Below are 16,989 nucleotides of genomic sequence, written 5' to 3'. Positions count from 1 at the left end.
AAGTGGGATCTCAAGTAGCCCAGGCTGGTCTGGAACTTACCACGTAGTGGAGGCTGCCCCTGAACTCCTGCCTCCACCTCTTGAATACTGGAGTTATGGGGGTGCCTCCCACCCCTGCTCCCTTGTTTTCCTGCATTCTAGCACTACTTCTGTCGGAATATGTCACTTTATTGCTAAATACCCACAGTCTGTTTCCCGGCTGGTGTTCTCCCTTCCTCACCTCCAATCCCTGTGCTGAGTGGAGAGAGACTCCCTGTCATCAGTGCTGAGCTGCAGACGCCTGGGGGCTGTCCGATGGCTGTCGTAGCAGAGGTCAGAGATAGCTTTCCAGAAGGCGCCTGTGACAGAGGGACAGTGGCCTCCCTAGCACCTGAGTTTGTGCTTGCTGCATGGGGGTCTGCTGAGGAAGTCTGCCTGAAGGGCTTGTTGTAGGTGCCCAGGTTGTCCTTGAAGCAGTACACACACTGCTTGTCACACTCGCAGGCCTTCTGCCCACAGAGGCAGCTGCCACCCATGATGCATCCACCTGCGGAAACACACAGGGTCACTGGGGCTCTCGCTGCCCACTCCAACGCTGGGTTCTAAGGTGGGGGAAGAGCTGAGGGCCTGGGGGGGGGAGCTACAGGACCCTCCTCCAGTCACACTCACACATCCTATCGTGCCACAATGAACAGCCACCTAGGAGGAGGCAAGGGGGGTGCAAGGGATGGGCTGCGTGGCTCATCTGCTACCCAGACACTGGCTTGACATGCCACGTGCTGTTGGGAACATCTCCAACTGCAGATGTTTGAAGCTACTTACACATAGGTACCATGACCACTGAGCCTGTCACCCCGCCCCCCACCCTTAGGAATGACACCAACTGACCCCAGCAGCTCTCAAAAGCTCTCCTTTCACCTCCATTTTCCCATCTGCTGGCAAGTCCCATGGAGGTCACGTGTCTAAACCACTTCACGCTCTGCCCCCTTTTGTCCATCCATCATCCTGGCCTCCACCCACGTTCCTGCCCCTCTCCAGACTCTAGTCACCACCACCACCACCAGAGGAGATAAACAGGTAGTCTCAAAATGTCACCCGAATCCCGTTCACTCTCCTGTTTAAAGCCATGCTGTGGCTTCGAGGTCTCTGAAGAAGAGGAGACCATCCCTTTGTGGCAGTCCACAGGCCACCTGCCACAGCTTGACTGTGCCAGCCTCCCTGTCGTCATGGAACTGCCACCCTCCCAGCCCCGGTCTGCTCCAGGCGCAGGGGCCTCTGTGAGTTCAAGTATCACATTCTGCCTTGTCCCAGGGCCTTTGAGCACGCTGCTCTCAGGACCTCGGCTCTCCAGGGTCTTCCAGTGGTGAGATCCATAGGCCGTTTGGGTCCTGATGGGATCAAAGCTCTTCAGAGTGGCTTATCCAAACTACCTGGCCTTAAGCTCTTCACACACACACACACACACACACACACACACACACACACACACACACACCACCTCCCCTCTGCCCCCCCCCTTGCAACTTCTCCCTTCCATGTCCCGCTGCAGACTTCATTTGCATAGTGGCTTGCTGTGCCGTCCTCTGCCCTGCAGAGTGAGGCTCCAAGAGGCTGGGACTCTGCTGCATCAGAGGCCAGACCGTGGGAGCATCTCAAGATACTGTTGCAGGAAGGCAAATAAAGCCCTGAGGACGTTGGGATCTGGTATAGGCCCTTGAGCTGAAGGGCAAGTTGACTGGGCCTTCAATTGAATAGTCATGGGCCTAATGCTTTGTGTGTGTGTGTGTGTGTGTGTGTGTGTGTGTGTGTGTGTGTGTGTGTGCGCGCGCGCGCGCGCGCGCACAAGCATATAAGGGGTCAATGAAGATAAAACTCCTTTCTATAGAACTCTGCACAGATCTGCTCTCTGAGTTAGGAAGGGGCTTGTGTTCTGCAGCTGGTTAATCTAAGAGTCTCCCTGGATAGAGTGCTGTTGAGCTGATGACACTGTAAGGCCCCCTGCTAGGGTGTTGCTGGTCACCGTGGCTGCTGCTCACAGGCTACTATGTGCCTTGGGCCCCATGCATGGGCAGCGGCTCTCTTGCTTCCCCATACACAAAGAAACAAGCCTCTGTGTGCTGGACCAGCGTGGGCTGTCTCTCTGCTGTCCTCCCTCTCCGCAGCCCACATGCCCACTGGAGCTGTCCTCCCACGCCTGCCTGGAGACTTTATTTCTCAGTGCGGACACCTCCATCCCACGTCTCAGCTGCCCCTCACCACACACCCCCTCAGGAAGGTGCCAAGAACGCTGGTGCCTCTCCTCCTCATGCCTGCGCCCTTTGGCCCTCGCACGTCTCCTCCTCCGTCTGTGAAGGTCTGCCCAGATCCATCACGTCCCAGCCTCCTATGGCTCTTCTACATCTCAGGCCCATGCGTGCACCGCTTCCTCCCTGTCCACAGCGTATCTCTGTGCTGCCAAAGCCGTGAGGGGTGTGGGGGTGCGGGCTGCCTGAATGCCAGTTTCTGGGGATTTGGCACTGCCACCCAGGAAATCTGAACCCTGAAGCAAAATGTCATCCTCTCTGTCCTCTCCCCTTCCCTTCTTCTCCCTTCTCCTGTTTCTCTCTCCTCCCTCTTCTCTTCTTCTCCCCTCCCCTCCCTTCACCCCTCCCCCCTCCACGCATTAATGGCGTGCACCACCACACCTGGCTTCCTGTTTATCTCTCATTCCTCTTTTTCCTCACGACTCAATTTTCTCGACTTGTCCTTCTTCTCCGATTATGGATATGAGTGGTTTTGTCTGCATGTATGTATGTGCACCATGTATGTGCCTGTATGTACGCCATGTATGTGCCCGGTGCCCACAGCAGTCAGAAGAAGGTGTCAGACCTCCTGGATGACAGTTACTGGTGCTTGTGAGTTGCCATGTGGATACTGGGAACAGAAACCAGGTCCTCTACAAAAAAAAAAAAAAAAAAAAAAAACGACAACTGTTCTTAATGAGAGCCATCTCCTCCAGCCACCTTTGTTTTTTTTTTCTTTCTTGAGACAAGGTCTCATGTAGCCCTGGCTGGCTTTAACTCACTCCTGAGGACACTCAAAGATGACACTGAACTCCTAACCCTCCTGTGCCGGGGTCCAGCCCTGAGTGAGGTCAGGGCCTGAAGAAGGGAAGATGCAGGAGTGAGCAGTGAGCAAGGAGGCGAGGGAGGAATGAGCGAGGCACCGGGACCGGGAGGGGCCTGCAGCTTCACTGACTGGCAGTGAGAGTGCTTCTTTATTTATACAGAACTCAGCAGGCAGGGATAGATGCGTGTTGTCCCAAACATAGATCAGATCATTTTTGTCCCCGAAACATGTTTTAATTTCCACTTGGCCATAAGTTCAGTCATCATTGATAAACCGTGACAGAACAGAATCATCTTTTACAGTCATTTTCCCTCATCAACCCCACAACCCAACTTTTAACAGTCTTGCAGTTTCAAGGGCATATTTTTCCAAAGCATGGCAGCCTGTTCTCAGGCTGGTAACTCTTGTGGTTTCAAGGTCTCTAGACAGAAAAAAAAATCTCCAAGCCAGCCTGGGCAGATTGCCATGTTCCAAGCAGTGTATTATCAACTTTTAATAGTCAGAGTGCAAACTGTCATAAGGCCCAAGAAAAAGTTTCAGGCCAACGTTGCTGAGGTTATTATTCAATGTCTGTCATGATACAATGTTTCTATTTTATATATTGTAGAATGTATTTATATGTTTAATCTTAGTATTTTTTGTTCCTTGGTCATACGCCATAGTGGCCCTGTATGAGTTAACTTTTTCTAAGAAAGGGAGGTCTTAATATTTTATTCTTTTACCATTTATCCACATCTTTCTTTGTCCATCAATAGTAGAAAAAGGCTTTTAATTTGATTTACTGTCAACTCTTCTAGGCCGCTGAATACTGTTTACCCTTTTAGGTTTACTTTGTTCTGATTATCTTGTTCCTGAGTAAGTGCAGGGGCAGATGTGCCAAGAGGATCATTGAGTCAGAGCCTCATAAAGAGGTCTCTGGCATGTTTACTTGAGTCACAACCTCCAGAGAGTAAGGAAGACCTTCAAGTAGGGCCAGGCAAGGATTCTCCTTAGAACCAGGGTGGGGGTGGGGTGGGGGGGAGGTTGTGTGGTCAGGACTTTCCTGGGGAAGCTTAGAAGAAGCACTCCTGGAAGAGGACGTAAATGAATCAGAAGAAAATTTCCATCAGTCCAATATCCCCAAGTTGTACAAATAATAAAAGGCCCCAAGTGTGCAACACATGGAGATCAAGGCCAAAAAGTGGGAGACTGCACCACAACAATTGCATCATTCGGCTCAGCTTTACTGGAGCTTTAGCAAGCACCTGTGCTGGCTTTATGACTTTCGCTGCTACCATTAGACATGGCTGTGCCACCCCTGCCTCCGTCTTCCAGGAGCTGAGATTATGGGCATGGGCCACCATGCTCTTTCATGCTGTGATGGGGATTGAACCCTGGGCTTGAAGTATGCCAGGCAAGCATTCTACCAAATGGGCTACACCCTCATCTCCCGTCAAATCTTTTTGACTGTGAGATTAAATCCTCTCCTGGTGTAGAGTTCCCCTTCCCAGGGCTCTCCCAGTCTCCAGATCTTCAGGGCAGGTCCTGGCCAGTCATTTCCTACCAAGGAAGCATCCTTCCATTTTGGAAGCATCCTTCAGTTACGGTTATCAGATCCTGCATCTTCCAATATGCCAAAAGAGAAACTGAGGCACGAGGAAAGGAAATGACAGATTCAAAAAGTTCTTTCTCATCTTGAGAAATACATCTCCACAAATGAGAAAGGGTGACGGGTATAGACTCCCACCTCGTGGCTAACCCAAACCCTCACACAGCTTGTCTGGGACACAGCTTTATTCCAGTTTTTCAGTGTTTGTGCTCAGTCTCAAGACCCAACATCATCCTGGGTTCCTACCTCCAGCCCAGACCTCTGCCTTGAGCTTCAGACATCAACACACAGTATCTGTCTGATATGTACTTTGTGTTAGACTATTTTCTGTTGAAATGCAAAGCGTTCTGAAATTTGCAAGCAGAATGGTTTATTTCACTCATAATCTTGGGGGCTACAAGACCAGACAGCTCAGTGCTGGCTCTTGCAAGGCTCCCTTAGGCACATCACAGTGTGATAGATAGAGAGCATCACAGTGAGTGTGCATGCAAGAGGAAAAGCCACACGGGACAACAGGAAGCCAGAGAGACTGGGGAAGGGCCGGTCTTGCTTGCTGTTAAATAAAGAACAAGCTCTTCTAGTTCCAGTTACCTGGGATGGCTAACCAGTGTCTCAGGAAAACTAATCTCTTCAGAGGGTAACACTTCCAAGTGCTCTAACCGCAACCCACCAGGCCCCACCTCTTAGAGGTCCCGCTATGTCTTGTGTGTTTGTGGGTATGGTGTATAATGTGTGTTCACAGGCGGTAAGCGCACATGTGCATACTGATTCATGTATATGTGTATGGAGGCCAGAGATCAATGCTGGGTGTCTTCCTTGATTCTTCTCTGCCTTATTTTTAAATTTTATTTGTGTGTGCTTATGTGTATGTGGTGTGAATACATGTATGTGTTCATGTATGTGTTCATGTATGTGTGAGCATATGAATGTGTATGGTGCATGTGTGTAGATGTGTAAAGATTGGTGGTGGGAGTCTTCCTCAGTCATTTTCCATCTTATCGCTGGGGGGGGGGTCGCTCAGTTGAACCCAGTGCTCACCAATGTAGTTTAGTCTTGTTGGCCAGCCTGCTCTGCAGAGCCCCCGTGTTTGTCTCCCAAGTGCTGGAGTGGCAGGAAGGCCACCATGGCCACCTAGCGTTTACGTGAGTGCTTAGGATCCAAACTTGGGCCTTCGCATTTGCGTGGTGGGACCTTTGAACTACTGAGTTATTTCGCCAACCCATTACCTTACTCCTGCTGAACCAATTAGGTGGGATGGCAAGCCACTGAGCTCCAGGGCCCCACCTGTCTCCGCCCCTGTTCCTAAGGCTGGGGTTATGTGTCTGCTGTCGTGCTCCAGGCTCTACATGGGTGCTATAGATTAGAGTTCAGCTCTCTGCACAGCAGGGAACTCACTAGCTGAGCCATCTTCTCAGTCTTGGTCCCCCACGTTTTAACATTATTACCTGGGCAACCCATCTTCCCACACACAAACCCTTTGAGAATACACTTAAAAGATATCTGAACTACAGCACATCTTACATTCCACATGACTATGCCAACCCCATGCTGTCACGGTCCACTCTACCTCCATCTTCACAAAGTAGGTGGCTGGTGCCACAGTCTATAGCTGCCGAGGCCAGGAGCTGCCACTCAACCTCCCTTCTCTTTCAACTCCACATCTACTTCACCTGTATGTCCTGACACTTTAACCTCCAAAGCAGACCCAGCATCCCACACTTGCCGTTATCACTCTGTCACCATCCTGGCTCATGCTATGCTTAACTTCCCTATGGGCTTCAGAATCGGCATCCTAAACAGTGATCCTCCTCCTCCTCCTGACAGCAGTGCATGCCGTGGCCCCTGGCCATGATCCCACTGGGGGGATCCCCAGGGACCACTGATGGAGAGGGTGAGCATCCTGCACTGCCTGGGCAGACACTCAAGCATGTCTACTCCTTCCCCAGGCTCCAGGCTCCTTCCACACTCACCCTGAGGTCTTGGCTCTGCTTTTCAAAGCTGCCTTTCCACAGCTGCCTAAAAAGTTACTTTCCTTTCCTTGAACCCCAGCAATCTCCTAACCTGTTTGAGTAGCTGTAAAGGACATAGCCCTATATGACCACATCTTTCTCGATTTGTGGCTCTTTCGTGGGCTGCCCTTACTGGAACATAAGCTCTTTCAAGTCGGAGACTGTGTCTTGCTCATCGTTGATCTCCAGCCCTAGTGTTGGTTAAGGCTCCATCGCTATTTGCTGGAGCCTTTAGCAGCTGCACTTACGTGGCCCGTGGACCACACAAAAGTGCCCAGACTGAGACCCTGGACCCAAGTTTGTGACTCACACACTTTATGATCTTAGGCAAGTTGATGCTTCTCCCAAAGCCTGTCTCCTCAGCTTTTACATAGGATAAATATGTCGGCATCGCATACTGAATGAGAGTTTCCATCCAGCCACTCATTAAACAAACAGGCATTAAGCGACTAGCATGTGACTTGCCTTCCTCTAGAAACTGAGCACGCACACCCCCAGACTTCACAGGCCCAAGAGCACCATTCCATATGGATCCTGAGTTGAGTTCCCCCATAACAAGCCAGGCTTACCCCTTGCTATGTACGAATATGAGATATGCCCCCACAGACTCATGCATCAAACACTTGTCCCCCAGGAGGTGGTACTATTTGGGGGAAGCTGTAGAAACTTCAGGAGGGGGAGCCTAGCAGGAGGAGGTAGGTCACTGGAGGGTGCTTCTGAAGGCTGCATTTGGTCTTGGCCTTTCTACACGGCTTTGTATCTGCCCGGAGAGGAGTAGTCTGTGCCACAGAGTCTCACTATCATAATGATCCACTTCATTGCCAGCCCATGAACAATAGCGCCAAGGATGGTGGACTCAGATCTATGAAACTGTGAGCCCCAAATCAATCCCTGCCAGCTTTTAAGTTGTTTTCTTGGGCCATACCAATGGGAAAACCTATTGATGCAGAAAACCAACTTGACGACTCTTGGGGATGAACTAAATGCGTTTTACAATGTAACGTGGCCATGAGGTCTTGCGGGCAGAGGCACGGGGCTATGGACTGAGTATAAAATGCCCGCCCCCCAAGCATGTGTGTTGAAGGTCCGGGTCCTCGGCTGACAAGTGCCATTTTGGAAAGTGATGGAGGCTTTGGATGGAGCTGTGGGTGAGGGTCTAACTGAAGGAAATAGGTCACTGTTAGCAAGTCTTTGGGGGCTGTGGGCTGTCCTCTATATGTCTTCTGCTCAAAGGCGTCGGGCCACGTAATGGCTGAACTCCCAGAAACTGTGAGTCAAGTTAAACCTTTCTTCCTTTAAGCTGGTAACATGGGGTATTTTGTCATGGCCACTGGTAGAGTAATGAACACACTACAGCTCTCAGGGAACTTACTTTCTAGCTGGGAGGTGGGGATCCAGGTGAGATGAATGCTGGGAGAGAAAAGGGGCCAGGCAACAGAGACTGGAGTGAAGAATGCAGAGTAATGAGAAAGGTCTTCGCAAATAAACTTCCAGAAGTTACCACTTCTGACACCCCCTCCTTCCCCCTCCAATCACCCAGAGGGAAGACCGAGTCAAAGGCCTGCAGGTGCAGGTGATGGGGTTACAGCTGGCTAGAAACAGTCTCTACTCCCCACAGCCAGGCTCCACCCTACACAAATGCATGCTTGTGTGGGTGGAAAGGGGGTGTCACTGCACTGATCTTAAAGCCCCCTGTGAATGCCAAGCACTTATATCAACCATCTTAGAGGAGGCGCAGCCACCTCGTCAGCCATGCTCGGGCAGTTGCTTGTCCCCTTCAGGGAAACTGGCCCCTGGGCTCCTTCAAAGACCTTGTTGTGTACTGACCTCTGGGTGGCATTTCAAGCTGTGGACACCAAGCTCTCTCCCCATCCCTCATATACCACACCCTCCCTACGGCCCTCCCCACACTGGTTGCTAGGCAACCTGAGACCAGGATTTCAGAACTGCTGGAGGTGTTACCTCTTCCACTACAGAGCTTTGGACTGCAATGTGGCCTGGGCCAGGAAGAGGCTCCATCCCATAAGGGTCACAGTGATGACATTAGTCACAGAGGGAGCAAGTGCAAGGCACACTTCAAAGGAACTGAGGGGAGGGAGAGCTGGAGAGACTGGTTTATGAGCATCTGCCACAGCTCTTCCAGAAGATCTGGGTTCAATTCCCAGCACCTACATGGCAGCTGACAACTGTCTGTAACTCCAGTTTCAGGGGATGTGACGCTCTCTTCTGGCTTCTACAGGTACTGCATACACATGGTGCACAAACATGCACACAGACAAAATACTTATACACCTAAAAACAAAACAACAACTACAATAAAATAGTCCTGGTGTTCCCCCACAAAGCAAAAAGCACAGTTGGGCCAAACCAGAAATCCCCACGCCCAAACAGCAGACACTAACTAAACAGCTGCAGTGGGCCAGCCTCTCCAGGGTGCGGTCACAGGAGGGGCCACTCTTCTTCATCACTTAGCAACCTCAAGCAGGTCGCGGGGGGGGGGGGGTTCCCTTTCAACTGGATGAGGAGACTGAGACTTGGCTGAGATGGTGAGGCTGGATTGGAAAGCTGAGGCCCCTTGGCAAGAATGAGTGAAAAGATCTGGGGTGTTAGGTTAGACCATGGTCTATTCACTATACTCGTCCAGCCAGGACAGAGCTTCTCACCGGTTGTTAGAGGCCATGAGACTTGCATTTGGGTGATAACCTTCCATCCAGTACATACTCTCCCTTTAGGCAGTATCAGGGAGGCAGAACCACTGGGGCCCAAATCTTCATCCTTTCCCTACTGTGTGACCTTGGACATCCCACTTGACTTCTCTGAGCCTTGACATGCTGTGCAATCACGGGGAAGAATGGTGCCTACCTCAGAGGGCTATCCTGGGGAGCCAAGGTGAGGTGCGCGAAGCAGTCATCATCAGCTTTCCACTGGTGTAGCTGCTGCCCTCAGTTCATGGGTGAGAAAACCGAGGCCCTCAAAATGGAGGCAGGACAGGAAGTCCCAGAGCACAGAAAAGGCTCAGCATCCAAGTCTTAATCTTGCCTGTCACTCAGCTGGATGAAGCCCTTCCCTTTTGTGGGCCTCGGTCCTCCCTGAGCATCAGTGAGAGGTTGGCTGGGATGATCCCCAAGGGCACTTTCTGCTCTGGAGTTTTCCTAAGCTACACATCTTCGGAGAGCCAGAGCTGGGCCTACCTCACGCTGAGTCTGGCTTTTGGGGTTACAGTGGCAGCAGGTGCTCAGCCAACAAATGGTGCATGGGTGGATGTGCTTGCATGTCAGGACATAGCAGTGGCAGGCTCCACCTCAGAACCCGGGCCATGTAGTTCTAGGCCCCCTGGAGGATGACATTGATGCCCCGGGTCAGCTGGATGAAGTCTCCTCATTCTCAAGAGCCCTGGGCATGGCTCTCATCTGGGGAGCACGAGGCAAGACTCATGGGCTGTATGTGGGGAGCGCAGGCTCCCGGGCCCTGCCTTGGTGCCCTGCCCCAAGCTAGCATGCACCAATCAGGGGATGTGTCATATGGCCGTGGCCGTAGCCTGTGTCAGGATATCTTCCTACAGTTTTCCCATCTCTTGGAGTTCTGGTCTGGGAAGTAGTTTCCAGGCCCTGCCTCACTCTCCTGAGCAGTCAAGAGGAAGGGCAGAGGGTTGGCCTAGGCCTCAGTAGTAAAGTAAAGCTGTGCAGGCTGAACCAAAAGGCAGTCTTCTATTGCAGTCGTCTGAGCCCCGAGCCCGCCATGTTTCCAATCTCACAGTACGTGCCACTGTGCCTTCCTGTGTGCTCTGGGCGGGGCACTGGGCACTTATCGTGGAGTCATATGTCACCTATCCTGGGATATGAGTCAGGGCAAATGGTAGCTCTCTGACCTTAGAGGAGACAGATGGATGCCCAGAAACACAGCTGTGTACACACCTGGGAGGAAGTGGCTCACTACGCCCTAGTGCTTGTCCAGAGTTGAGCTATGCCCTCTGAGGAGAAAGAAACCACCCAGTGGGCTGGAATACAAGGCTGGACAAAGGCTCATGGCCATAGCCTTCAAGTTTTTTAGGCCAGACTTTCCTTCCACATGCCTACACCCCCGGTCCCAGGACACTCCTCTCAAGTGTACCTACTCTCCCATCTCCCTCCCCCTTCCCTCCTGTGCAGTGCCCCACTCCTAGTTGCCTTCCTGTCCCTCCCTACTTTGGTCATAGTGCACAGCATGCGGTCGCCCTTAACAAATATTTGTTCAATTGAAAGGCAGTTCAATTGACAAATAAAAAAGATTATTGTTGGGGCTGGGGTGATAACTCAGTGATTGAGGCATTGTTGGGACCAGAGTGCAGATACCCAGAAACTCAGTGCTGGGTCGGTGAGGTGGCTCACCTATCATCCCAGCCCTTGAAGGATCCCCACAGAAAGCTCGTCATATCGGCCAGCGGAAGGTCTGACTGAGAGACTGTGCCTCAATGAATAAGATGTAAGAGTAGCAGAGGGAAATCCCTCACCTCATCTTCTGGCCTCTACCTGTGTGTGACCACCGCAAGTGTGCCTACATACAAACAAAATACGCCCAAGCGCGCACATACACACACACACCAGGCACGGTGGCGCACGCCTTTAATCCTAGCATTTTGCAGGCACAGGCAGGACGGTCTGAATTCGAGGCCAGTCTGGTCTACGGAGCAAGTTCCAGGACAGCCAAGGTTACACAGAGAAACCATGTCTCAAAAAACCCCCCAAACAAAACAAAACAAAAATGTAGGGTGGACTCTTGGGTTCCTGGTGGGAGCTGAAATTCAGTGATGGGCAGGGGAGACCAGGAAGAACCAAGCAAGGACTCTCCAAGAAGCTCTGACTCTCAGACTTATACCTCCAGCCCCACCCTTTTTTGGTTTTGTCTCCAAGCATTTGAGGAAATCTTATTCCCTAAAATGGTCAGTGGCCTAATAAGGAGGCGACCATTAAGGACCACCAGCCCGGGTCACACTGTTTCCCTGCAGGAAGGGCTACTCACAGGCCACAGTCCCGTTGACAATGCTGAACGGGTAGCTACTCAAGATGGGCTGGCAGCCATACTCCTTAAGCTTGTGGTAGCAGCAGTCCTGAGCCCAGCAGCATCTGGTAGTGGGGAGAGGGAAGTGAGGAACTGCGCCTATGTGTGGGTGTCCCCAGGAGTCAGGGAAAGGATGCTGAGTGAGACCTGGAAGGGACTTGACCCTTCTCTGGGCCTAAAGGCACTGGAGTTGGGGAGGGATGAGTTACTGATCCATCTATCTGGCTATAAATGGTCGCTCAGTCCTTTGTGGCCCTGGGCTAATGATGTGTAGTACTGAATCTACCTTTGGGTGCCAACAGGCAAGGTACAGGAGGCGGGTAATGACAGGAGGCGGACTTAGGAATGTGTAGCTCTGTGTTCCAGGCCAGGCTCTGCTGCTTTCCAAGGGTGTGGTTGGATTGAGCAACTCTTAGTCTGGGATCTTCTCTGTCCTCAGCTGTAGGGTTGGTTACAGGGGCGATGCTGCCTCCTATAGTCAATGTGAGGGTTGAAGCCCTTAAGTAGATTCCCCGTTCAGTCAGTGTTGAGTACAGAATGAACATCTCACAAATGCCAGTGGCCTCCTATGGCTCCACAGCCAAGCCTGGGAGCTCAAGGTCCATAGTTAGACCAGTGTTTTTCAAGCTGCTGGTGACTCCATTGGGGGTTGCCTCTCAGATACCCTACATATTTGCAGAAGCAAAATTTCATTTATGAAGTAGCAATGAAATGATTTTATTATTAGGGTCATCACAACATGAGAAACTGTATTAAAGGGTTGCAGCATTAAGAACTTTGAGAGCCACTGTGCTAGGCCCTGCTGTAAGGTGTGCCAAGCGACATCCATCTCCCTTCTTATTTCTTCAAATGGGAAAAGACACAAACTATCCAGTCTTCCCAGTGTGCCTTCCCCGGAGTACAGTAACTTCTGCTTTTTCAAAAAGCCCACACCGCCCACCCTCAAGTCCTCAGAGCTGTCCTGGAAGCCAAGTCCGTATCGTGTGACTCCCTCCAGATGGATAACTTTTCAGAACTAGGCCACTTAGCTTCACTCTCCTAAAATATGGAATTAGGTTGGGAGCTGGCTGGGCAGTATCTCTGGGCCCATAATCCTAAAAAAAAAAAAAAAATTAAAATTAAATAAAAAATGGAGCATCTGAGGAAAGATCACCTTTGCCAGGTAAATGGGAAAGGCTTCCAGAACTCTGGGCAGGACTGACAGGTAACACTGCGCCCCTGATGGAGACTAGCAGGGTAGGGCTTGGGGTGTATCTCAGCAGTACGGTTGTCAAGCAGGCATTGGGTTCTCGGTTTGAGCGGTACATGGTGGCATGTGCCTGGAATCTGAACACTTGGGAGGCTGAGGCAGGAGGATCCGGAGTTTAAGTCCAACCTGGACCATGTAGTAAGTTAGAAGTCAGTGTGAGTTAGGAGATAAGATTCTGTCTCAAGATGGGAACAGCACACAAGCCATACTGAGGACCCTAGGTGTGCAGGGCTCTGAGTAGTGTCACAGGTCACACAGGGGAAGGTGGCTCAGTTCTGGCTTCCTCGAGACTGACCCTGCAACCCATTTCAGCCTCAGGCCGGCTTGTAATTGTTTCTTCAGGATTCCTAACCCCCTCTCCCCTGGCTGTCAGCCTGGACTTTAATGCAAATACAATAACGGGATAGCCGGGATCTCCCGCATCACCTGTCTGTGGCGTCCACAGGAATCCCTCTGCCTCCAAGCCCACAGTAGCGACCGTATCCATAATAGAAGAAGAAGGCATTATGGCCTGTGATGTGTTTGACCAGCTTCTGGAACTGCCAGAAGCTGCTGAGGGTGGAGGTTGTCCCTGCCAAGGAGAAAACAGCAAACAAGAAGAGCCCAAGGGCCCACAGGCCTGCTGGAATGCTTGCAGAGAGGCGGGTGGATCAGGGCCCTCCCTCGAGGCATCCGCTTCCTTCGAGGGAAAGAAAGTATAGGATCTGTGTTACTCCAACACCCAAAAAGTGTCTTGCTAAGCAGGACTGGGCCCGGGCTCCCCAGCTGTCAGGGGTTGTCCCATCACCAGCCGGGTCTGATCAACACTGACTGAGGAAGTTCTAGTCAGTTCCTCTCTAGGCAGCATCCGGCATTTATAGCCTCATGGGAGAAGCAGAACACAGGGGTAAGAAAGAGGAAGACAGCCTTGATCCACCTGTAAAAGGGCAAATACACACAGACCCACCAATTCTTTTCTTGTGTGTTTGTTTTAATAGACAGGGCCTTGCCTTACTACATAACCCTGGCTGACCTGGAAGGCCCATTAGAGACGAGGCTGGCCTCGAACCTGGGATGATCCTTCCCTCTCTGCCTTTGAGGTGCTGGAATCACAAGCATGCATCAATAGGCTTTTTCGCTCTACGAAATGCTCTCACAGACACACACACACACACACACACACACGTGTGCGCGCGCGCGCTTTCTGGAGGTGTGGTCCATAATGTCTGAACACTGGCAAGCACCGTTTGTCCACCCATTGGAGAATGGTTGCCAAAGCACATGTCTTGGGAATATATCACGTTTAATAGCTGAGCTCCAGGCAGTGAGACGGAGGCAGATGGAGAAAGAACCAGATCACATTCATTTTGCATACTTCCATGTACCTTTTTTTTTATATATATAAGCATGGAGTGGTGGTTTGAATAAGAATGCCCCGTAGGCTCACATAATTGAATGTATGCTCACCAGGGAGTGGAACTCTTGAGGAAGGATTACAAGGATTAGTAGGTGTGGCCTTGTGGGAGGAGGTGTGTCAGTGGGGGGTGAGCTTTGAGGTTTCAAAAGCCCACACTAGGCCCAGTCTTTATATCTCTCTGCCTGCAGATCAGGATGTAGCTCTCAGCTCCTTCTCCAGCACCAGGCTCCCTGGCACGATGAGACTCTGCAGACTCTGGAGCTGCAGCCAAGCCCCAGTTAAATGCTTTCCTTTGTAAGAGTTGTGGTGGGAGGGTGTCTCATCACAGCCCTAGGACAGTGACTAAGACACACGTACTATACAGTACTGTGAGTGTGTGTATGTGTGTGTGTGTATGCATGCATGTGAACATATTTGTCTGTGAATATGTATGTGCATGCATATGTGTGAATTTATTCATGTGTGAATGTGTGTATGAATGTGTGTGTGTGTGTGTGTGTGTGAGAGAGAGAGAGAGAGAGAGAGAGAGAGAGAGAGAGAGAGAGAGAGAGGGGGAGAGAGAGAGAACTGTTCCCCCACAGTCTGCACATTAGTCAGTCCTGGTCTCTAAAAAGGCTGTACTTTTGTTACTATATATTTTATAGTTTTGTCTTGTGGCGGGGTCTTATACGGCCCAAGCTGGGCTCAAACTCTCGTAGTTAAGGATGGCCTTAGACTTCCAGCTCTCCTGCCTCCACTTCCATGGCAGCAGTGTGCCGTTCTGCCTGGCTTCATCCAGTGCTGGGGACTGAACCAGGTTTTTTAGTATGATAGGCAAGGACTTTACCAGATCATCTCTGTCCCCAGCCCTGCATTTGGTTTTCTTTTTTAATTACAAGTTTATATTTGGCTAGCAATAAAAATATAGCCAAAGCAGGAACTCAGAGAGGGAAAACAGTAAAAGTGGCAAGGAGGTTTTTTCTCAAGCTCTTGACCTAAACTCTCAATCCCCCTGCCTCCACTTCCCAGGCATGAGCCACCACACTGGGCACGATTTGAAAAACTGCAAAGCTCACCAGCAACTTGGGAAAAGAGAGAGACCTAATTTTGGTATGCTTGACTTACAGAACCCTGAAGTTACTGCAGCACTGTTGAAACCGGCCAGAAACTGGTTTTGCTAACCCAGGCACTCAACACAAAACACTGAGTTTTATTTATATTTTTTTTTTTAAGAAAGAGACCTCAGATGGCTCCCAGGAAGCCCTTCCTTCACTCTGCAGAGGTATGCAATCCAAAACCTGGGCTGTAGTGACTCAGTTTGACTAAGTATTCCACTACGCATCACCAGGATGCCATCCCTAGAAGAATTCCTCCAGCCACCTAGAATCATGCCGACCTCTTTGCTTTTTGCACTCCAATACACATAGCTTGAAATAAAGGCAACCAGCCTCCCAACCAACTATCATTTTCCAGCATGTGGTCCCTGGATTCTGAGGCTTCTGTGAGGGCCCAGCACTGCATTCGGCCCATCAGACAGCAGAACCAGAGGTCAGAGAATGTTGGAGGGAGCCTGCCTCTTTCCTGAGTGCCTTGTACCCTCCCTTCACTCAGTGCTACCCAGGAGGGACCACCCCTGTGACACAGCCAGGAAGATGGCCCCCTGCACTCTCCCCAAGATGGCTTTACTTACAACAGACAATGAAAACAGCAACGCTCTTCATACCCAAAGAGGCAGGGGGGTCCAGGGTGCCAGGGTGCCACCTTCATCTGCCTGTTCAGCTCCTGTTTGGGCGGGGAGGGAGTAAAGGAAGAGGCAATTTGGGTACAAACCGCCAATACTCCACAGGCCTTTGGATGGCCTCAGCTCTGAGAAATCTTTGCCAGAACTAATGATGTCTGAACACAACACCATTCCTGACACTTTGGCCCAGATGTCAATCATAAGAAGGGCTCGGTTGCTTGAAAATAGCAAGCGCTAAGGGGGGGCGGGTCTTTCTTTCTCTCGCAACACTATCTGCCTGTTTTTTTTTCTTTTTGGAGGAGTCAGCAGCCCCTGTGTTCCCAGGTTTAAATGGCACACATGGTGTCCACCATGGGAGTGTGGTTCGGAAAGCCAGGGTTTCTTAGCATCCTCTGCCATTTGCAGTGTTTCTCTTTTGGCCTCCTGGTACCAGAGCTTCAGACTTACACCCTGCCCTGCCCTGCCCTGCCCCAACAAAAGCTTCGTTTCTACAGCTGGCAGATAAGAACAAAGCCTCATCAGTGTCACAGTTATTCCCTCGCAAGACCCTCATATCAGTGTCAGAGTTCCTATTGTCACTTAAGAGACAGGACAGGGCTGGGAATGTGGCTCAGCTGCTAGAGTGTTTGCCTCAAAGCCCTGGATTCCATGCAGTCAGGTGGCCCATGCCTGTAATCCCAGCGCTCAGGAGATAGAGACATGAGGATTGGGAGTTCAAGGTTATCCCTGGATACATAGCAACTTTGAAGTCAGCCTGAGATCCATGGGATCCTATCTCAAAAAAAAAAAAAAAAAAAAAACAGGAAGAAAGGAAAAAGAAAAAGAAATAGGAAAGATGGATGGACGGATAATTGGCTGGCTGGCTGGCTGGCTGGCTGGCTAGAGATAGCAGAGGCATAGAGA

General features: G+C 50.9%; 1 protein-coding gene across 1 annotated transcript; it reads right to left on the bottom strand.

Moving 5' to 3' along the window:
* Positions 1–363: 363 nt before the first annotated feature.
* Positions 364–15,200, bottom strand: PLA2G2C (phospholipase A2 group IIC; the record flags this gene model as incomplete). The annotated part of the gene is given in 5 exon segments (XM_084785705.1): positions 364–410; positions 413–526; positions 11,683–11,786; positions 13,397–13,600; positions 15,193–15,200. Coding segments are annotated over 5 exon segments (477 nt in total).
* Positions 15,201–16,989: the final 1,789 nt, after the last annotated feature.

This window comes from Acomys minous (genome assembly GCF_964271855.1).
Source record: "Acomys minous genome assembly, chromosome: 6".
NCBI classification, from domain to species: Eukaryota; Metazoa; Chordata; class Mammalia; order Rodentia; family Muridae; genus Acomys; species Acomys minous.
Note: the sequence above shows the minus strand (reverse complement) of the source record. Positions and strands in the feature narration are given on the sequence as shown.